Source organism: Cetorhinus maximus, chromosome 3 (genome assembly GCF_964194155.1).
Source record: "Cetorhinus maximus chromosome 3, sCetMax3.hap1.1, whole genome shotgun sequence".
NCBI classification, from domain to species: Eukaryota; Metazoa; Chordata; class Chondrichthyes; order Lamniformes; family Cetorhinidae; genus Cetorhinus; species Cetorhinus maximus.
Genome location: NC_135881.1, coordinates 49,663,129 through 49,686,863, shown reverse-complemented (window position 1 = coordinate 49,686,863; position 23,735 = coordinate 49,663,129). Strand labels below are relative to the sequence as shown.

The 23,735-nt window shown below is 41.5% G+C and overlaps 1 protein-coding gene across 2 annotated transcripts in view; it reads right to left on the bottom strand.

Moving 5' to 3' along the window:
- arhgap21a (Rho GTPase activating protein 21a) overlaps window positions 1-23,735 on the bottom strand; it is a 279,776-nt gene that overhangs the window by 168,771 nt on the left and 87,270 nt on the right. For both annotated transcript variants that reach the window (XM_078538117.1, XM_078538122.1), the window contains exon 3: window positions 2,111-2,290. In XM_078538117.1, coding sequence (XP_078394243.1) covers window positions 2,111-2,290 — 180 coding nt within the window. The remainder of the gene's footprint in view (window positions 1-2,110; window positions 2,291-23,735) is intronic.

Below are 23,735 nucleotides of genomic sequence, written 5' to 3'. Positions count from 1 at the left end.
CGTCAAGATACTGTGGGGAGAGCGGGGGAGTGAGGGGGGGTTCGGGACAGTAAGTGTGAAATGGGTGTGTGTGTGCAGCGACAAAGTGTGTCCATACGTCTGGCTCACTCCCAGTATCAGGGTTCTCATTCACCCTCGCCCACACATACCATCAGGCACTTTCTCAGCGGGCGAGGGTGTGAGTGAGTGAGCAGGACACACACACACCCTAACACTCATCTTTATTTGTTGTTCAACAAGTTGTTTCTTTTCATAACTTAGTTTTTATTTAAATTCATATTTAATGTTGTATCAAACTTTATCTTTCCGAAATTTGCTCATCGGCCCCTTGAGTGAGAAAAATTTTGAAATTTGCCCCCGCACCACCACACTTGAAAAGGTTAGACAAGCCTGACTTAGAGGACAGGGTAGAAAGTTTGTCGATGACACAAAGATGGGCAGTATTGTAACCAGTGTAGATGGAAGCATAAAACTACAAAAAGAAATTAATAGATTAAGTGAATGAACAGAACTGTGGCAAATAGATTTCAATGTGTGCAAATTAGGTCACCACTTTGGACCTAAAAAGGATAGAACAAGGTACATTCTAAATGGTGAAAACGATAGAAACAGTGGGCATCCAAAGAGACTAGGGGTTCCAAGTATACATATCATCACAATGTCACGAACAGATACAGGAAATAATCAACAGGGCCTTTGGACTACTGGACTTTATATGAAAGTTGGACTACTGAGAGCAGATCTGGGGCATTACACCTTAAGAATAAGGATATATTGGTCTTGGAAGGAGAGAAGTGTTGACTTACTAGAATGATACATGGACTCCAAGAGTTAAATTACAAGGCGAGATTACACAAAGTAGGGTTGTATTCTCTGGAATTTAGAAAGTTAAAGGGTGATTTGATCTAAGTTTGAGATCTTAAGAGGAACAGAGGAAACAGATAGGGTAAACAGAGAGAAGCCATTTCCACTGGTTGGGGAGTCTAGAAACAGTTGGCAGTGTCAAAATATTAGAGGCAGGCTTTTCAGGAGGGAAATTAAGTAACGCTTCTATACACAAAGGGTGGCAGAAGTTTGGGGCTCTCTTCTGTAAATGGCAGTTGAGGCTAGATTAAAAATTTATTTTAAATCGGAGATGGATAGATTTTTGTTAACCAAAGGGATCAAGGGATATGGGACAAGGGTAGTAAATGAAGTTAAGTTGCAGATGAGCCATGATCCCATTGAATGGCACAGCAGGCTTGAGGGGATAAATGGCTATTTCTATTCCTATGTTTCAAGTGTTTCTTCTTAACAGCAAGTTTTAATAAGGTAGTGTATTTTCCTGAGAGCACACTGAGCTGATGCCTCAAGGTCTAAAATAGTTTCTATTTTTGGATTCTATGATGGTGAAAATTAAACATGAACCACAAAAGGACTTTCTAACCTGACCTACAACCTAAAGCAAGATTGAAGAACTGATCCTATTCAACATTCTGAAATAATTCAGAAATAGGAACAAATTCCATCTTAAGTCCAGGACCGAACAAGCTATGCTTGACTTTAATCAGGATACGGAATGAAGCATATGGTACTTGGAAAAGCTGAACTTTCAAACAATCTTCCGTAAAACCCCTTCAACTAACATAAGTTAAATAAATTGTTTCTTCAACAATAGTTAAAATCCATAAGCTTTAAAGAATCACAACATCAATGGTCATGTATTTGAATAAAGCATTAAAATGCTATGGATGCAAGTGTCACTTTTTTGCTAAATGAATGAAAGATTACTTATGTAAAAGTTTCAAGATAGAAACATATGCTGGTGTACAACCCAACTTGTATTATATCAACATTACATTTTGGCAAAAATATCTTCTACTGTATCTGTATTCTCAATGCATACAAATCAAAAATGCTACTTTAAATAACATTACAGTAATTTGCTCAAAAACTCTCCATAGCATTTAAAATTCTATTCAAAAGACATGCAGATATTGACACATTATTAATATGTTTAATTAAATGGGATTAAATCAGAAGGAAAAACAAGTTTTCAACAAAGTTTTTTTTTAAAAGTAACAGGTTTTGATTTCCCTCAAAGAACTGGCCATTACTTTGAGTCTCTAACCTTTATATTGGTATGCACAGCTGACTCAGGAGGGTAGACAATGAAATGTCTCAGCGTAAAACCAAAACCCTGTGAATTTCGCCGTAGGCTAACGGTTTTTGGGCCTGGCCATGAGAAAATGTCATCCACCAGCGGTGAGGTGGTCTCGACTTGTCCATTTCCATCCTTCTCATTTTTTCCCTGCAAAAGGAAAACAATCAATTGAGAACTGCTAATAGCAATCTTTGCTCTAAAGTATATCAAAGAAATCATTGAAAAAATTACAATAGAGAAATTTTCCTCTCTGAATTACAATGAGATGTTTCTTTCTCTTAACCAAAAGTATACATTTACTGCAGATTTTGCAATTTTTAATATAGCTATAGGTAATGTGCAGACCATTGCAAGATCTGGAGACTGGTCTCTGATGTTATCACAGTCCTCATCAAATACTAGGATATCCTGTGATGATTAGAAGGAAAATTATAAAATAGTATATACTCCTGATCATAGGAACATAAAAAGACAGAAGTAGGCCATTCACCCCCTCAAGCCGGTTCTCCTTTTGAATTAGATCATTACTCATCTGTACTTCAACTCCATCTACCCACCTGTGATCTCCACTCCTGATGTCCTAATCTGAGTTTAGTAAACTTTTGTTTTGAATATTTCAACTGCCCAATATCCACAGCCTATGCGGTTTGGGGGGATTGCAGATTTTCTCCACCCTTTGTGAAAAACTGTTTCATGACTTCATTCCTGAATGGCCCAGCTCTAATTTTATGTTCTCTTGTTCCCATCAAAGAAAATAGTTTCTCCGAACTGCCCTTTCGAATTCCTTCGTCATCCTAAACACAGCAATCTGATAAGCCCTCAGCCTTCTAAATTCAAGGAAATAAAAATTTATGCAACCAGTCCACATAATTTAATCATTTTGCCCTGGTATCATTCAGGGGAACCTGCGCTGTACTCCTTCCAAGTACTCTAGTTGGGGGACTGACCAAAACTTCATACAACTTTAGCACAACTTTCTCTCCTTTATATTCCATTAGCTTATTTGGCTACTTATTATGCTTTTGTCTTCACTTTAAATAAACCTGAGGGCCCTGCAATTACATAACAACAGTCTGAAAGGGATTCCAGGAAACACAGGGGGCTCCCACAAGGCTGCAGGGAACCCCACCTTGAACTCACATGATTAGCTCCATGCAGAAGCTCCAATACTTGCACAAGCACTGATCCTTCCAGGCAATAGGAGAAGCATCACAAGGCCAACATAAGGGTAGGAAATACCCTTAAGGCAAACTAATTAAAATGTGCAAGATCCAAAGATATCCCCACAAAATCAAGGAATTATTTGCAGTAAATCACAAATAACCTATGCAGTTAAATCACATGTACCCAACAACCATGGATTCACATGAAATGTGGCGAACTCAGCACTCCATAAGCATAACTCTTGGTGAGAAACAATTACTGAAGGTGAAAAATATTGTTCGATAATGTAAAAGCATCTTGGGATTTTTTCTACTACTTTAAAAGGTGCTATGCAACTACTAGTCGTTATATGGAATGCCAACTTAAAAGCCTTTGTTCCCAAGTCATTCAGATATACTACCCGTCCCATACAGGGTTGGTTAAAGCGAGAGATCATTTGAAGACTAACTTTAACCCTCCATCTACTTTTGATGGGAATTGCCCTTCACAAACAGATTCAAACCGAGCAGGATGATAGGAAAGAAATATACCTTAAATACCAGGGGAAACAAATACACAATACTGTACAAAAGCAAAATACTGCAGATGATGGAAATCTGAAATGAAAAAGGAAAATGCTGAATTGCTATACTTCCAACATTTGCTGTTTTTATTACACGATACTGTATATGTGCATGCATGATCATAGACTCTCCAAAAAATCTCTTCATAGGGCATGGGAACATAATGAAGTGCATGGATAGGGGCACCAGTAGGAGGTCCCACCAGGGAGAGAAAATTATGTAACTGACAGGAATATCCCTATATTGGTGGAGAAACAAGCACTGACAGCATTTCTGCAATAGCCCTATATCACCATACAAAACAGAGTCGAGAATGGACTACCACTTTGCAAAGCAGAAACACCTACCTCAAAGCAAAAGCTGCCATACCAGGTTCATAACAGCCCTGTGGAGGTCACATTCTACCATTTCATCTGTCACTGCCATTTAAACTTGGTGATCCAGAATTCATGCTCTCCCTGCAGGCATGGCTTGCACCAAATAGATATCACCAAACCGAGTACCTCCATGCTTTTGAGAGGTATTGTATCACGAACAGAACTCTCAGTACTCAAGGCAAATGGGCTTCAGTGACTCAATCCAGAAGTGGGCACTATTACATCAGCTTTCTTCCAAACATCCCACCCACCTCTAAAAGCAAATACCAGATCAGTACTCTGCTTCACATGTTCTATCCTTCACCATCACCACCATATGGAATCGATACTTTTGAACTCAAGAGCTCAGGCAACTTCTAATATACCAAAGAATCTCCAAGGCTCAACACTATATTTGTAAGATTTGTGGAGTAGCGTTTGCAGCTGTGCCCAAGATGATTGTTTTAGTATTCCCAATGTTAAACTGGAGAAAGGTATGACACATCCATGCCCATAAGTAGCCTGCCCATAAGAAAGTCAAAGGGTTGAGTACGCGTAGGTTAAGAGATGGCTTCAGCATATGTGTGGAATATTATGCCAAGCCTGCAGGTCTGAACTTGTGATCCTTTCATGCTGAGCAGAGTTATTACTGCAACAACATATCAGTAGGATAAAGCTCCCTGTAGGAAAACGTAGCAGCTAACTTGTGCACAGCAAAGTTCCACAATCAGCAATGTGGTACGTGTGAGCCAGCTTAACTGATCCTCTGAGTGGGACACTACAATTGTCTCTAGCGAATATAGGTTAAGAGGATATATTAAGAAGGTAGTTTTGTTCTTAAATCGGTGTTGGAATAGATAGAAAGGAAAACAAACCAGCAGATTTGGTTTAATGAATCATCCAAAAGATGGCGGTACTGCGTAAATGATCAAGAATGCAAACACTGTAAAGTTAAGGGTAGATGAATGCTGAGATTTTTTCCTAACACTCAATACCTCAATTGCAGAAGGTTCAGGCAGCCAAATGGCAATTGTAACGATTCTTAGAGATCGATACCTTTATAAAAGAGATATTTGAGAGATATTTGAATTTCCAGAGACTGTCTGGAAGGATCAAACTACAGGATTTCAAGTTTTCAAACTTCTACTGTAATAAACTAAAAGCAACATTAAACAACCACCATTAAACTACAGAAAAGATCCCCAATGCAACTGTTAACACAACCAACAACCCCACGCCACAGTAATACTTTACTCTAGTGGTAGGCAACCTGTAGCCCATAAGCCATCAGGGCTCGAGTGCGGCCCGCGAGACATTTTGTTGACTGTTACCGACATGCAGGAAAAAGAATTCAACTGCAGTCGTCATTGATGTGTTTAGCTTAGTGACCGTCAGCTCGCAGCACTGCTCGACAGGAGACAAGACAACAAACACTGTTGAGAGTTTTCACTTGTTTTTTGCTAGTATTTGCGCTGTGCTGAGTGTTATTCATAATAAGTGAAACGGAGTTAAACTGAATTCAAAAACATTATATGGTGAAAGCATTGGTTTCTTTGTCAATGAATTATGTGCCACTTACAAGCATCTGAGCTATGATGGACATTTTGCAGTGTTTTCCTTTCATTCGGGCGTGCTTTCAAGCAATCAGCATAAATTATTATCCTGTTGTACAGCATTTGTAAAGCACATAGAAGCAAATGATTTGTGTCGCCAGCTGACTGCCAGTTCTGAAATTTATTTAGTCTTAGCTGAGCCAAGTAGCATTTGATGAAACAAAAATGACCTTGTGAAACTGTAATATCTATGTGGGAAGTAAGCTTTTAATTCGTGCAGTGCGATGTTGATTCCGTGAATGCAATAACTTTAAAGGTAGTCTAGTCTGATTTGTTCCACTGGCGATTGAGAAAGGTAGCTGCTGGAGACAACATCAGCTACAGTTCAATCAGCACAGCCCATGAATTGTGAAGGACAGATCCAACCAGAAGTCATACCGAGTATAATGTAGGTAATGCAAGCGTAAATATTTTTGTTTTTAACATTTGAAGTTGATGACAGTTCTATTAATATATGAATTATTAAGCATTTTCTGTAACTCGTTATGAAATGCATGAAATGTACTTAATCTTATTTATGGCAGTCATGGTTCATGCAAGTGCCCGATCTCAATCTTGCGACGCACTGAGATGGAAGGAGGGCCATTCATGCAGCCCACTCACTAGCCTAGGTTGTCCAACACCTGCTTTACTTTGTCCCTTAAGTGGACACTTTATTTTCCCGGAACCATTCCAAAGGTATTTTTGGCTCCTAACAGCCGGCTTCCTATTTCCTTTTGTAGTCGTATAACTTATAATCTCCAAACTGATTTTCACGGTGAGGGTTATCCTGGAGATTCCTCCCTCTAGCCAAAGCTAAGCAAATCTTCCAGCCTTGCTAAAATCTTCACAAACATAGTCTCTTCAATCTGAGCACAAGCTCCAACTCTCTGTGCATGTGGTGAATAATAAAGACAGCAGGATTGGCCACCTCTTTCATTGTTCACTGATTCTTACACACCAACTTCTTTCTGTCAGGTTCTTAGAAAACCCTGTAAGCCAATAGTTCAATGCTTTTCTATGCCCATTTCCCCTGTCAAAGCCCATCTCCATGGCAACATGAATTACATGGGTCTTGCATCCAAGTAGAAATGCTAATCAGCTAACCTCTAGACCCCAACTTCATTCTATCATGGAATTAAGCAAACAGTTCAAAGCATAACTGTTCATAAACCTGACATCTGTAACACCTCGCTGTGAAATTTGGAGATAGTCTACTACAGTCATTATAGATGGCCTTACCATTGCCTACAGGCGAGAACATCTTTCACTTTCTTCCCTCAACCATTTAACCACCAAGCCGCCACCCAAGCTTGTTGTTGGGCAGGGTTCAGAGATCACATGGCCCCCTTCATTCCTCAATTTTACCCTAAAGACACAGCCCCAAAATATAATCTTATAAACTATCTTATGTGACACAATGTTTTGTTCCTAAACCCACTCATCAATTAAAAGCTACTGCCAGCACATCTTCTGAGCCTATAAATGCTGAAACTAATTCTAATGCTTCCACTGCTGCTCTTGCTAAGATCAGTTAACCTGCAATGCAGGGGATCATACCTGTAATCCTCTTGATTTGTAAGATTCAGCAACACCTGAAATCCCATTTTCATTTTCTTCTATTGCTTCTCCAGATTTCCCCTTATTTGTTCCCTGCATTGCTAGATTTTTGTGCACGTGTATACTCCTCCTTCAACCAAGATACTGATCACTCTCCTTTCTTGGCTCAGCAGCCATTTGCTAAAAAATCTTGGGAGCTTGTTTTAAAAACAGTAGATGCTGTATAGGTTATTTCTGATCCTTCTTCTGTTAAGAAAAGAATTATATGCACTGTTCAGAGTGAAACCACTCTACATCACCCAATATGGGAGAGATGGTGGCATAGTGTTAATGTCGCTGGACTAGTAATCCAGTGGCACAGGCTAATACTCTGGGGACAGGGATTCAAATCCCACCATGGCAGCTAGTGGAATTTAAATTCAGTGAATAAATCTGGAATATGAAGCTAGTCTCAGTGATAGTGACCATCAAGCTATCATTGATTGTTGTAAAAACCCATCGAGTTCACTAATGTCCTTTAGGGAAGGAAATCTGCTGTCCTTAACTGGGCAGGCCAACATGCGACTCCAGATCCACAGCAATGTTGTTGATTCTTAAATGCTCTCTGTAATGGCCTAGCAAGCTACTCAGTTCAAGGGCAATTCGGAATGGGCAACAAATGCTGACCTTGCTGGCGACGCCCACATCCGTATAAAGAATTAAAAGAACCATTTCACTCAGCTATAAATAAGGAAAAACTCCATTTCAACATAAAAATTGAGGTGCAAAACTGAGGGGGGGGAGGGAAGAGGGAGGTGGGGGGTGAGAGAGGGCTGGGGGTGAGAGGGAGGTGGGGGGTTGGGGGAAAGGTATAAATGAAAACAAAGCAAGTACTTCCCCTTATCACACTTGGCTAAAGTTTAGCAGCAGCACTATGGATTAAGAACTTGCTTATCCCTGTAAGTGCTGGGCAAGTTGAAAGTTATATCAGGATAAGCGTTGATTTGTGACCAAAGCAATTTGAAACTTTTAGATTTTAGCCACAATTTTTATATGACCAGGGCAGAGTCCACAAAAGGCAGCCAGCCAATTACCACCCCATCAATCGTCAGCAAGGAAAGGGCAATCCGTAGTGCTATCAAGTAGCGCTTACTCAGCAATAATCTGCTCACTGACACTCAGTTTGGGTTCCACCAGTGTCACTTAGCATGTGACCTCGTTACAGTCATAGTTCAAACATGGATAAAAGTGCTGAATTCCTGAGATGAGTTGAGTGACTGCCCTTGACATCAAGGAAACATTTGACCAAGGTGGCATCAAGGAAGCTTAGCAAAACTGGAGTCAATGGGAATCAGGGGGAAAACCCCCCGCTGGATAGATTCATACCTAGCACACAGGAAGATGGTCATGGTTGTTGGAGGTCAATCATCACAGCTCCAGGGCATCACTGCAGGAGTTCCACAGGGTAGTGTCCTCGGCCCAACCATCTTCAGCTGCTTCATCAATGACCTTTCCTCCATCATAAGGTCAGAAGTGGGAAAGTTCATTGATGATTGCAGAGTGTTCAGTACCATTCACAACTCCTCAGATACTGAAGCAGTCCATGGACATATGCAGCAAAACCTGGATAATATTCAGGCTTGGGCTGATAGGCAGGAGTAACATTCGCTCCACACGAGTGCCGGGCAATGGCCATCTCCAACAAGAGAGAATCTAACCATCTCCCCTTGACATTCAATGAATAGCATTACCATTGTTGAATCCCCCACTAACAACACCCTGGGGGGGTTACCATTGACCAGAAACTGGGCTGGACCAACCATTTAAATACTGTGGCTACAAGAGCAGGTCAGAGGCTGGGTATTCTGCAGCACGTAACTCACTTAACTCTCCAAAGCATGTCCACCATCTACAAGGCACAAATAAGGAGTGTTTTGGAATACTCTCCACTTGCCTGGACGAGTGCAGCTCCAACAAAACTCAAGAAGCTCAACACCATTCAGGACAACATAGTCCCCTCGAGTGGCACCCCATTCACCATCTTAAATGTTCATTCCCTCCACCACCCGCATACAGAGGCAGCAGTGTGTGCCATCTACAAAATGCACTGCAGCAACTCACCATGGCTCCTTCAACAGCACCTTCCAAATCCGTGACCTCTACCATTTTTACCACCAGACAAGAGCAGCAGGTGCATGGGATCACCACCACCACCTGCGAGTTACCCTCCAAGCCCCACACCATCCTGACTTGGAACTATAATCGCCATCCATTCACTGTCGCTGTATCAAACTTCTACCCTGGCAGCAATGTGGATGTACCTACACCAGATGGACTGCAGCGGTTCAAGGCAGCTCACCACCGTCTTCTCAAGGGCAATTAGGAATGGGCAATAAACGGTGGCCTTGCCAGCAATGCCCACATCTCTTGAACAAATAAAATAAAAGCTGTTAACATGAACATATTTTATGGTTCAAATTTGACTTTGAAAAACATGTATATAGCAAAAGGCTCTTAAGCACTTGGTTTAGTTAGTACAGTATAAAAATACCTATAAATGGTGTGCAATTACATGAAAGCTGCTTGTAAAAAATTCCTGTATATTAGAGAATTCTTTTGAGGAGTTTGAGATGAAGCAGAGAAGGCTTTGTTGAGAATTTGGTATGATTTGTATTTGGTCTGGTTGCTTTTCTGCCATTGGAAGTGAGAAGTATAATGGTGCTACTCAAGCACAGATATATTTAGATCACTTGATTGCAATTAAGTTGTGGATATTTAGGCTCAAAAATAAAATCAACAGCTCTGTTAATCTTGATAAAATACATTGAGTGATAGCATTTCTGGTATATAAAATTACTTTTGGCCTTTGAACATGAGTTGAAGAGACATGAATGTAGCTAATATGCTGCGACAAAAGCTGCTTCTATCAGAATATATGCCTAGGAGTTTCTATCTCATCTTATATTCAGTGTGTTCTGTCATTATTGCCCAGATGCACAGGGAAATAAATGATTGCATGATTGTTAAAATATCTAAATTGATGAGATTGTACTGGATATATTTGTGTATCTTTTGAATTCTACAAAAAAATAGGAACCTAGATAATTTAGTTTTCGTTGTAAATTGCTGGCCTGCCGAGGACCAGTTTTAATAAACCACCCTTTTGAGGCAACCACTAGTTTTTAAATAAGTTTGTAAGTTTTAAATTGTTTGCCAGTCTCAAAATATTTACAGTAAGCTCCTAGATCATCGATCAAATACCACTATAGTTAGAAATAATTATCTCAAATGTTTCTCAGTTTAAAATTTCTTGGCAAATGAGTTTGGGTTCTATTGGCCAAGAAATTTGAAAATGGGAGACTCCATTCTGAATCTAGTTTGCAATCGAAGTAAATTGACTAGAATCAAGAGCAAAGTTAAACTAGCATCAAAACGAGAGATAATGAATGATTTCCCAAATACAACAGGGGCTGCACTTCAATAGTAATCCATTGGCTATGAAACACTTTTTGATCTCCAGAGATTGCGAAAGGCACTATAGAAATACATTATCACTGGGTCAAAATCCTGGAGTTCTCTCCCTCCCTAACAGCTCTGTGCGTATTCTTACAACACATGGATTGCAGCAGTTCAAGAAGACAGCACACCGCTGTCTTTTCATGGGCAATTAGGGATGGGCAATAAATGCCAGCGATGACCACATCACATGAATGAATAAAAAAAAAAGGATCTTTATTGAAGTATACAAATAGATGATATTAGTTATTTAAATGCCTTTCAGCTGCATCAGGGTCATTTCAATAGGTGCACAGAGTTTAGATAATATAGTGCTGCAATGTACTAAAACCAGCCTTTTCAAGAGCAACACCTTAAGAAATTTGTTAAAGCTTTCACCAGTAGAGGGCAAAATATATCTATATATGCTCCACATTCTTTGCTGCGGATGCAAATTTTGTAACGCAATACCAAAAATTTTCATTAAAAAAAGCATTTGATTGAAACAAAATTACAAAACTGAACGGGTTATAACAAATGTAACCTTTCGTTGTTTCTCAAGCAAAACAGACCCAACTTCTAAACTTTGCTTCATTTCCAGTTTTCCTGGTCATTAGGAATAAACCAACATTTAAATATAAATGGTTATAATGAGTTTGTGTGTTGTTTGAGATCCACATTAATTGTTCAGATGTTTTTAAAAGGCTGCATTAAAAAAATCTTGGCTTTAGTTTTTAAAAGGCCTTGTATCTCAGGTTATCACACTTCTAAAAAGGGCAAAAAATTCTTCAAGATTTTGTCAGCTATGGCCGAGTTGGTAGTACTCTCGCCAACTCAAGGTTCTAGGTTCAAGTCCCAATTCAGAACTTGAACACAAAATTCAAAGCTGACACCTTAGTGCACCTGAGGGAGTGTTGCACTGCCTGAAGTCCAGTCTTTCAGATGAGATGTTAAACCAACATCTCGTCTGCCCTCTCAGGTGAACGCTTTAAGGAAGAGCTGAGGGAGTTATACCCAGTGTCCTAGACAATATTAATCCCATAATCAACACCAAATTATCTGGTCATCATCACACTGCTGTTTGTGGGAGTTTCATTGGCTGTAAAGCACTTTGGGACATCTGGTGGCTGTGAAAAGTGCTATATGAATGCACTTTTTTCTTTTTTACTGGTACAAGCAGTATTTGTAAGATAGGGGCATAGTGGTATTGTCATTGGATTAATGTTCCAGAGTTGCAGGGTAAAGCTCTGGGGACCATGGTTCAAATCCCACCACAGCAGCTGGTGAAATTTGAATTCAATAAAAATCTGGAATTAAAAGTCTGATGATGACCACAAAATCATTGCCGATTGTCATAAAAACCCATCTGGTTCACTAATGTCCTTTAGGGAACGAAATCTGCTGTCCTTACCTGGTCTGGCCTACATGTGACTCCAGACCCACCAGGAATGTGGTTGACTCTTAAATGCCCTCTGAACAAGGACAATTTGGGATGGGCAATAAATGCTGGCCTAGCATCTCATGAACGAATAGAAAAAAAGTTTTGACTAAAACACCTTTTCTTGCTCAAGGTAAAAATGGTTTACCCAAGAAATGTACTCTGGCGTTGAAAATCTAAGGTACAATTGGAGTAACTTGCTACGACCCCAATTATTTGGTTGGCCTCGAGGAAAAAAAAAGACAAACTTCAACAGAGTTACCATTGATCAGGGATCAATGCTTTTACCCACCTGAACCAACAGAGACTCGCTTAAAACAAGGATAATTGGTGTTACATTTGTGTACATTTACTTTTGAAGTGCTGTAGAGTTTGGTGGGATTGTTAATCCAGTGAGGTTTTGCTCATGTAGGCTGACATATTAATGTTACAGTATGCAATATACCCAAACACCATTTGTACTGAGTGGAACAATTTTCTGGTCTATTTGATACAAGTCACCTGGAGTAAGGGGGAAAAAGTCCTAGGTTTATAGCAAGGATACATCACTTCTCATCCTTACCAAGTCGGTGTAACCCTATCTCCTACCCGTTTCAACTCCAAACTCCTTGAACGCGAGTGAGGTCACCTCCAAAATAAGTGCCAGTCCTTCCTGGAACTCCGTGCCTGAAGCCTTCCATCAGATTTCCAGCCCTGCCCAAGTACCAAACCCAGCTCTAACTCATCATCTCCTTTCTCAACACCTCCAGTGATGCTAAATTATCAGACTGTATATCTGACATCCAATGCTGAATAAGCAGAAATTTCCTCCAATTAAATATTGGGAAGACTGAAAGTATTGTCTCCTGTTCCTGCTCCAAACTCCGTTCCCTAGCTACCGGCTCCATTCCTCTCCCTAGCCAACATTGTGAGATTACACCAGACTGATCGCAAACTCTGTCGCATTTAATCCCTAGGGGAGCTTCCAACCTCACAGGATCACTAAAACCTACTTCCATCTCCATAGCATTGCCTGACTTCACCTGTCTCAGCTCATCCGGTGAAACCCTCATTCATGCCTTTGTTACCTCTAGCCTTAACCATTCCAGCACATTACAAACTGGTCTCCTACATTCTATCCTCCACAATCTTGAGGTCAACCAAATTCATCCCCATGTCTTTAACCCACTCCAAGACTTGTGCTCCAGAACAAGCAAGCATCCCTACCAAGCTGATCCAGTACAGCTACAACATTGGCATCTATCCAACAATGTGAAAAATTACCCAGGTATTTATGTCCTGTCCACAAAAAACAGGACAAAACAACTCAGCCAATTACCACCCCATCAGTCTACGCTCAAGCATCAGTTAAGTGATGGAAGGTGTCATCGACAGTGCTATCAAGCGGCACATACTCAGCAATAACCTGCGCACTGACGCTCAGTTTGGGTTCTGCCAGGGCCACTCAGCTTCTGATCTCATTACAGCCTTCGTCCAAACATGGACAAAAGTGCTGAACTCCAGAGGTGAGTGGAGAGCGAGTGCCCTAAATATCAAGGCAGCATTTGACCGTGTGTGGCATCAAGGACCCCTAAAAAATCAGGGGGAAAATTCTCCACCGGTTGCAGTTATACCTAGCACAAAGGAAGATGGCTATGGTTGTTAGTGTATAATCATCTCAATCCCAGGATATCACTGCAGGTGTTCCTTGGGGTAAGGTCTTAGGCCCAACCATCTTCAGCTGCTTCATCAATGACCTTCCTTCCATCATAAAGGTCAGGAGTGAGGATGTTCGTTGATGATTGCACAATGTTGAACAACATTTGCAACTACCCAGGCACTGAAGCAGTCTGCGTCCGTTTGCAGCGATATCTTGACAACATTCAAGCTTGGGCTGAAAAGTGGCCAGTAAGATTTGCGCCACACAAGTGCCAGGAATGATCATCTCCAACAAGAGAGAATCCAATCATCGGCCCTTGACATTCAACAGCCTTATGATCTCCAGCTAACACCACCCTGGGGGTTATCACTGACCAAAAACTGAACTGGACCAGCCAGGCTTTGTGCCTTAACGCGAGGAGCATTCGCAATAAAGTGGATGAATTAATTGCGCAAATAGATGTAAACAGGTATGATATAGTCGGGATTACGGAGACATGGCTGCAGGGTGACCAGGGATGGGAACTGAATATCATGGGGTATTCAGTATTTAGGAAGGACAGACAAAAAGGAAACGGCGGTGGTGTTGCATTGCTGGTTAAAAGAGGAAATTAACGCAATAGTGAGGAACGATATTAGCTCCAACGATGTGGAATCTGTATGGGTGGAGCTGACAAACACTAAGGGGCAAAAAACATTAGTGGGGGTTGTATATAGGCCCCCAAACTGTAGTGATGATGTTGGGAATGGCATTAAACAGGAAATTAGAGATGCATGTAATAAAGGAACATCTGTAATTATGGGTGACTTTAATATGCAAATAGATTGGGCAAATCACCAATTAGTAACAATACCGTAGAGGAGGAATTCCTGGAGTGTATACGGAATGTTTTTCTCGACCAGTACATTGAGGAACCAACGAGAGAACAGGCCATCCTTGGCTGTATATTGTGTAATGAGAAAGGAATAATTGACAATCTAGTTGTGCGAGGCCCCTTGGGGATGAGCGACCATAATATGATAGAATTCTTCATCAAGATGGAGAGTGACGTAGTTGATTCTGAGACTTGGGTTCTGAATCTTAATAAAGGAAACTACGATGGTATGAGGCACGAGTTGGCTATGATGGATTGGGAAACGTTACTGAAAGGGATGGCGGTGGATAGGCAATGGCAAACATTCAAAGAGCGCATGGGTGAACTGCAACAATTGTTTATTCCTGTCTGGCACAAAAGTAAAAAACAGGAAAGGTGGCCAAACCATGGCTTACAAGGGAAGTTAGAGATAGTATTAGATGCAAGGAAGAGGCATACAAATTGGCCAGATAAAAGAACAGACTTGAGGATTGGGAGCAGTTTAGAATTCAAAGGAGGATCAAGGGGTTGATTAAGAAGGGGAAAATAGAGTACAAGAGTAAGATTGCAGGGAACATAAAAGCTGACTGTAAAAGTTTCTATAGGTATGTGAAGAGAAAAAGATTGGTGAAGACAAACGTAGGTCCCTTACAGTCAGAAACAGGGGAATTTATAATGGGGAACAAAGAAATGGCTGACCAACTAAATACATGCTTTAGTTCTGTCTTCACAAAGGAGGACACTAATAACATACCAGAAATGTTGGGGAACACCGGGTTTAGTGAGAGGGAGGAACTGGAAGAAATCAGTGTTAGTAGGGAAATGGTGTTGGGAAAATTGATGGAATTGAAGGCCGATAAATCCCCGGAGCCTGATAATCTGTAATAACAAAAATACCTGGAAAAACTCAGCAGGTCTGGCAGCATCGGCGGAGAAGAGCAAAGTTGACGTTTCTAGTCCTCATGACCCTTCAACAGTACTAAGTAGAAATAGGAAAGGGGTGAAATATAAGCTAGTTTAAGGGGGGTGGGGGGGAAGAAGGGGCGGGGGGGGGGTTGTTGGGACATGCAAGCAGTGATAGGAGGAGATAACCAAAAGATGTCACAGACAAAAGAACAAAGAGGTGTTGAAGGTGGCGATATTATCTAAAAGAATATGCTAATTAAAAGTGGAAATATGGCTGTGAAAGCGGCTTTTAGTAAACACCTTGTCAAACACCAGGAGAGAAATGGAAAGCAATGAAGGTGAACAAGACAAAAGAGAGATTCGAAAATCCTGACAGAGAGTAGACAAAACTTCTTCAAGGTCAGCATTTCTTGAAGAGAAGTGGCGGTCAATTAAACACAGATTAAAAACAAAAAACTGCGGATGCTGGATACTAAAACCCGCTTTCACAGCCATATTTCCACTCTTAATTAGCATATTCTTTTAGATAATATAACCACCTTCAACACCTCTTTGTTCTTTTGTCTGTGACATCTTTTGGTTATCTCCTTCTATCACTGCTTGCTTGTCCCAACAACCCCCCCCGCTTTAAACCAGCTTATATTTCACCCCTTTCCTATTTCTACTTAGCTCTGTTGAAAGGTCATGAGGACTCGAAACGTCAACTTTGCTCTTTTCCGCCGATGCTGCCAGACCTGCTGAGTTTTTCCAGGTATTTTTGCTTTTGTTTTGGATTTCCAGCATCCGCAGTTTTTTGTTTTTATCCCTGATAATCTGTATCCCAGAGTACTTAAGGAAGTGGCCCTAGAAATAGTGGATGCATTGGTGGTCATCTTCTGAGATTCTGTAGACTCTGGAACAGTTCCTACAGATTGGAGGGTAGCTAATGTAATCCCACTGTTTAAAAAAGGGAGGCAGAGAGAAAACAGGGAATTATAGACCAGTCAGCCTGACGTCAGTAGTGGGAAAAATTCTAGAGTCCATTATAAAAGATTTAATAGCTGAGCACTTGGAAAACAGTGGCAGAATCGGACAGAGTCAGCATGGATTTATGAAAGGGAAATCATGCTTGACAAATCTACTGGAATTTTGCGAGGATGAAACTAGTAGAGTTGATGAGGGGGAGCCAGTGGATGTGGTTTATTTGGACTTTCAGAAGGCTTTTGACAAAGTCCTACATAAGAGATTAGCATGTAAAATTAAAGCGCACGGGATTGGGGGTAGTGTATTGAGATGGATAGAAAACTGTTTGGCAGACAGGAAACAAAGAGTAAGAATAAACGGGTCTTTTTCCGAATAGCAGGCAGTGACTAATGGGGTACTGCAGGGATCGGTGCTGGGACCCCAGCTATTCACAATATATATTAATGATTTGAATGAGGGAATTAAATGTAATATCTCCAAATTTGCAGATGACACAAAGCTGGGTGGGAGGGTGAGCTGTGAGGAGGATGCAGAGATGCTTCAGTGTGATTTGGACAAGCTGAGTGAGTGGGCAAATGCATGGCAGATGCAGTATAATGTGGATAAATGTGAGGTTATCCACTTTGGTAGCAAAAACAGGAAGGCAGATTATCTGAATGGCTATAAATTGAGAGAGGAGAATGTGCAACGAGACCTGGATGTCCTTGTACACCAGTCACTGAAGGTAAGCATGCAGGTGCAGCAGGCGGTAAAGGCAGCAAATGGTATATTGGCCTTCATAGCCAGGGGATTCGAGTACAGGAACAGGGATGTCTTGCTGCAATTGTACAAGGCCTTGGTGAGACCACACTTGGAATCTTGTGTGCAGTTTTGGTCTCCTTATCTGAGGAAGGATGTACTTGCTATAGAGGGAGAGCAGCGAAGGTTTACCAGACTGATTCCTGGGATGGCGGGACTGACATACGAGGAGAAATTGAATCGATTAGGATTATATTTGCTGAAGTTCAGAAGAATGAAGGGGGGGGGGGGATCTCATAGAAACCTATAAAGTTCTAACAGGACTAGACAGGGTAGATGCAGGAAGGATGTTCCCGATGGTGGGGGAGTCCAGAACCAGGGGTCACAGTCTGAGGATACAGGTTAGACCATTTAGGACTGAGATGAAGAGAAATGTTTCACCCAGAGAGTGGTGAGCCTGTGGAATTTGTTACCACAGAAAGTAGTTGAGACCAAAACATTTTATGCTTTCAAGAAGGAGTTAGATACAGCTCTCGGGGCAAAAGGGATCAAAGGGTATGGGGAGAAAGCGGGAGCAGGCTATTGAGTTGGATGATCAGCCATGATCATAATGAATGGTGGAGCAGGCTCGAAGGGCCGAACGGCCTACTCCTGCTCCTAGTTTCTCTGTTTCTATAAATACTGTGGCTACAAAAGCAGGTCAGAGGTTGGGAATTCTTCCCAAAGTCTGTTCACCATCGAAAAAGGCACAAATATTCTCCACTTGCCATGAGTGCAGCTCCAACAACACTCAAGAAGCTCGACAACATCCAGGACAAAGCAGCCCTCTTGATTAGCACCTTATCCACTACCATGAACGTTCACTTCCTCCATTACCGACGCACAGTGGCAACAGTGTGTGCCATCTACAAGATGCACTGCAACAATTCACCAAAGCTCCTCTGAGTGGTAAAAGGAGAAGTAGAGCCAAATTGAGACCAAAAAGGGAAATTACATAATCGGGGCAGAGGGCATAGCTGAGGTACTAAATGAATACGTTATATCTGTCTTTACAAAGGAAGATGATTTTACCCAGGCCATGGTGAAAGATGAGAAAATTTAGATATTAAAAGGGCTTAAAATTGAAACGGTGGTGGTATTGGATAGGTTGTCTGTACTTAAAGTTGGATTAGGCACTGGGACCAGACGAGATGCATTGAAGGATACGGAGGGAAGAGAGAGTGGAAACTGCAGAGGCACTGGCCGTAATTTTTCCGTCTTCCTTAGCCTCGGGGGGTGGTACCAGAGGGCTGGAGAATTGCAAACGTTACCCTTGTTCAAAAAGGATGCAAGGATAAGCCCAGCAACGACATGGCAGTCAGTATAACTTTGGTGGTGGTGGTGAAACTTCTAGAAACAATAATTCGGGACAAAGTTAATAGTCATATGGACAAATGTGGGTTGATTGAAGAGAGCCAGCATGGATTTCTTAAGGGAAAATCATGTTTAGCTAACTTGCTGGAGGTTATTGAAGAGGTAACAGAGAGGGTTGACGAGGGCAATGCTGTTGATGTGGTATACATGGACTTCCAAAAGGTATTTGATATAGTCCTATACAATCGACTTGTGAACAAAAGTTAAAGCTTATGGAATAAAAAAGACAGTAGCAACATGGGTACGGAATTGGCTGAGTGACAGGAAACAAAGAGTTGTGGTTAATGGATGTTTTTAGTGCTGGAGGAAAATTTGTAATGGAATTCCCCAGGGGTCAGCGTTGGGACCTTCACTTTGCCTGATATATATTAAAGACCTTGCTGTGCATGGCCCAATTTTTCAAAGTTTGCAGATGATACAAAGCTTGGAAGTACTGTGAATTGTGAGGAGGACAGTGTAGAACTTCAAAGGGACATAGGCAAGCTGGTAGAATGGGTGGACAAGTGGCAGATGAAATTCAATGCAGAGAAATGTGAAGTGATTCATTTTGGTAGGAGGAACATGGAGACACGATATAGAATAAAGGGTACAACTCTAAAGGGGGTGCAGGGGCAGAGGACCTGGATGTATTTGTGCATAAATCATTGAAGATGACAGGACAGGTTGAGAGAGCAGTTAAAGCATACAGTATCCTGGGCTTTATTAATAGGAGCATAGATTACAAGAGCAAGGAGGTTACATTTAATTGTATAAGTTATGAGTTCGGCCTCAGCTAAAGTATTGCATCCAGATCTTGGCGCCGCACTTTAGAAAGGATGTGAAGGCACTATGGAGGGTGCAGAAAAGATGCACGAGAATGGTTCCAGGGATGAGCAAACTTCGGTTCTGAAGATAGATTGGAGAAGTTAGGACAGTTTTCCTTAGAGAGGAGATGGTTGAGAGGAGATTTGATAGAGGTATCCAAAATCATGACGGGTCTAGACAGAATAGAGAGGGAGAAACTGTTTCCACTTGTGAAAGGATCGAGAACGAGAGAACACAAATTTAAAGTGATTAGTAAAAAAAGCAAAAGTGAAGAGGAGAAACTTTTTTTTAATAAACACAGCGGGTGGTTAGAGTTTAGAATGCCCTGCCTCAGCGTGGTGGAGGTAGGTTCAATTGAAGTATTCAAAATGGAATTAGGCTATTGTTATCTGCAAAGGAAGAATTGCAAGGTTATAGAGAAAAGGCAGGGGAGTGGCACTAGGTGAGTTACTCATTTGGAGAGCTGGTGCCGACATGATGGGCTGAATGGCCTCCTGCTATGCTGTAACAATTCTGTGACAGCATCTTCCAAACCCGCAGTCTCTACCACTTGGACAAGGGCAGCTGATGAATGGGAGCACCATATCTGCAAGTTCCCCTCAAAGCCACATACCGTCCTGACTTGGAACTATATCACCGTTCCTTCACTGTTGCTGGGTCAAAATCCTCGAGCTCCCTTCCTAACAGCACTATTGGTGTACCTGCATCACATGGACTGCAGCAGTTCAAGAAGGCAGCTCACCACCATCTCAAGGAGAATTAGGGATAGACAATTAATGCTGGCCTAGCCAGCCACGCCCACAATCTGTGAAAGAATAAATTTTCACCTATCACCACTGTGTCCACTGACCTACATTGGCTCCTGTTCAAGCAATGCCTCAATTTTAAAATTCTCATCCTGGTTTTCAAATCCCTCCATGGCTTCTCCCCTCCTTATCAACGTAATCCCCTCCAGCCCATAAACTGTCTGCACTCATTTAATTTAAAGCCTTTCTAAACTAATTGCCTGAATGGCTACTTGGTAGTACGTAGCTACAAGGAAATAGAGGTCGACCTCTATGGGTGGATATTAAATGTATATTAATTATATATTATTGATACAAGAGATGTTTCCACATGTTAAGACACCAAAACTAGGTGCCATATATACAAGATGGTGACAATAAATCCAATAAGGAATTCAGGAGAAACTTATTTTCATGAAGAGCAACAAGAATGCATAACTTGCTACCACAAAGTGTAGTTGAAGTGCCTAGCATAGATGCATTTAAGGGGAATCTAGATGACCACATGGTAGACTCTTTAGGCAGCACCTTCCAAACCCGTGACCACTACCGTCTAGAAGGACAGGGGCAGGAGATACATGGGAACACCACCACCTGGAAGTTATCCTCCAAGCTACTCACCACCCTGACTTGGAAATATATTGCTGTTCCTTCACTGTCACTGGGTCAAAATCCTGGAACCCCCTCCCTAACGAAACCGTTGATGTACCTACACCATGTGGACTGCCGTGGTTCAAGAAGGCAGCTCACCACCATCTTCTCAAGGGCAATAAATGCTGGCCTAGCCAGCGACGCCCACATCCCATAAATGAATTTAAAAATGACAGGAATAAAAGGATATGCTGATAGGGTTAGAAGCGGGGTGGGAGCAGGTTCATTTGAAACATAAATACTGTCATAGATCATTTAGCCGAATGGCCTGTTTCTGTGCTGTAGACAATAGAGTTCAATGTAGTTTTGTTTTTTCAACTTTCATTTCCTGACACTCAGCATTCCAACACAAAAGTTGCACAACTTAACACAATCACTTAACACAAGTTAAATCCTCCAGTTATAATCTCTCTTGCTGTAAATTTACATTCATACATCAAGAATTGCTGCACAAACTCATAGCAGCAAATTTTCTTTAAATTAATTGTGTATCTTATTGATGAGTAAAGTTAGTTTGAATCTATTCATCTTACTCCGATTTTCAAATACAAGGGTAGAACTTCAGAAGAAAGTCTTCATTATTACTGACTGAAAGCTCCCAAGATTTATCACAGGACATGCATATTTTTGTCATGAGGAATGCATGGCACAGTCCTAAAAAACATTTAAAGAATGTCATGATAAAAATGCCAGTAGCAAACAAACGAAGCATCCTTTCTGCAATTTGTCCAGACAAACATGTTTGATTATTGACAAGGGATGTTACATTCCTTGCATAGCATTCCCAAAGAGGCACTATAGCTCAGACAGCACAAACTGGCATGGTGCAATGAAAATTTTTTTGCCACCACATTTAAGAAAGCAGTAGAAACAGGAATAATGCCAGAGGATTGGGAAGTAGCTGATATTTCATGAAACGTAAAAAGCAGCAGCGGGATGACCCAGGAACGTGTGGACTAATGTGCTCAGTACTTGGGGTGGAAAACAAATTATAAAGCAATAATGCAATGCCTACCTAGGAATAGTAAGGAGGCAGCATGGATTTTTAGGGGTAACAAATTTAGTAGAGCACTTCAAAAAAATTGACAACCTCATTGACAACGAGAAGTTTGCGGATGTGAAATATTTACAATTTCAGGAAGGCTCTTGATGCCACATGGCACAAGTAATTACTTTATAAAAGGTGGGAAGGCAGGATACAGGAAGCAAACTTCTGAGGTGGAATGAAAATGAACAAACCCAAGGAAGTGATCAGTAACCGTGAATGAGTTGCATTGGCATGGAAAAGACTCACGAACAGCAAGCGATAGGGATCTTTCAGGTAGTCCTTGACTTGCTTCCACACTGATTTGAAGTGTTCTGAGATGGTTGAAGTCCAATGTGGGGCAGATGGTGCTTGAAAGATTGGGTAATGGGTTGTTTGGAGATTTTTGCGCTCTGTCCAACAACTCGAATTTACTCCTCTGCACATTTCCGATAAAGCCTCAATGTGTTTGATGCCTTCCCAAATGAGCCTTCTCCATTTTGGTCAGTCTCAAGCCAGGATCTCCCATGAGTTGGTGGGTATGTTTGACCTCTTCAGGGATGCTTTGAGGATACCCCTAAAGCATTTCCACTGTCCTCCTAAGAGTCTCCTGCTGCAACTGAGTTCCAAGCAGGGCAGGTGCTTCAGGAGTCTGGTGTCAGGCATACGAACAACATGTCCTGTCCAAAAGAGCTGGTTTTGAGTGATTAGTGCTCAATGCTAGGCAAGTTGGCTTAGGAGGATGCTGCTGGTAGACTGCCCTACTTGCCACCAGATTTGGAGGATCTTGCAGAGGCACTGCTGGTGGTACTTCTCCAGTGTTCTGCGGTGCCTGGTGTAGGTTGTCCAAGTCCCCAAAGCATATAGGAGCACTGGGATCACTTGCCCAGTAAACCACCAGGTTTGAGATCCTGGTCTTCAGGTACACTTTTCCTCAGTCAGCCAAAAGCTGAGCTGACACATTGGAGGTGAAGAATTATTCCATTGTCAATGTCTGCCTCAGTCAAGAGGCTACCATGATACGGAAAACTGTCCACATTTTCCAGGATCTTGCCATTGATCTTAATCAAGGGAGGAGATGTTTTGCTGCAGGAGCTTGTTGGAAGAGAAGCTTAGTTTTCCAGGTGTTTAGTGAAAGGCCCATTTTCACATACACTTCAGAGAAGGAGACAACAATGGCCTGGAGCTCAGTTTCTGAGCAAGCGCACACACGTTTCATCTGCATACTGAAGCTCTATGACTGAGGTTGGAGTGGTTTTGGATTGAAGGCAGCATAGATTGACAGTTTCCCATCTGTGCTGTAATTACCTCCATGCCTATGGGTAATCTGGAGTTGAGGTATTGTAACAAGGGAAATGGAGGAGAGTTAGTGCAATGCCTTCTTTGACCCCAGTTTTCACTGATAGAGCTTGTATTGATTCCATTGGTGTGGGTCATGGAGCAAGCAGAGGAGGGTGACAAACTTCTGAGAGCAGCCAAATTTTAGAATCACTGCTGTGCACAATATAAAAAAGTGAGGTGGGGAGAGAAATAATGTCAAGTTTGCAGTTACTATTTCTTTTGAGGGGTGGGGGTTGTGGGGCGATAGCGGAAGATGACTATTAGATAAACTGGGAAAGTAGGTTTATAACATTTAAATGTGGACAATGGTAGTGACAGAGGAGAAAAA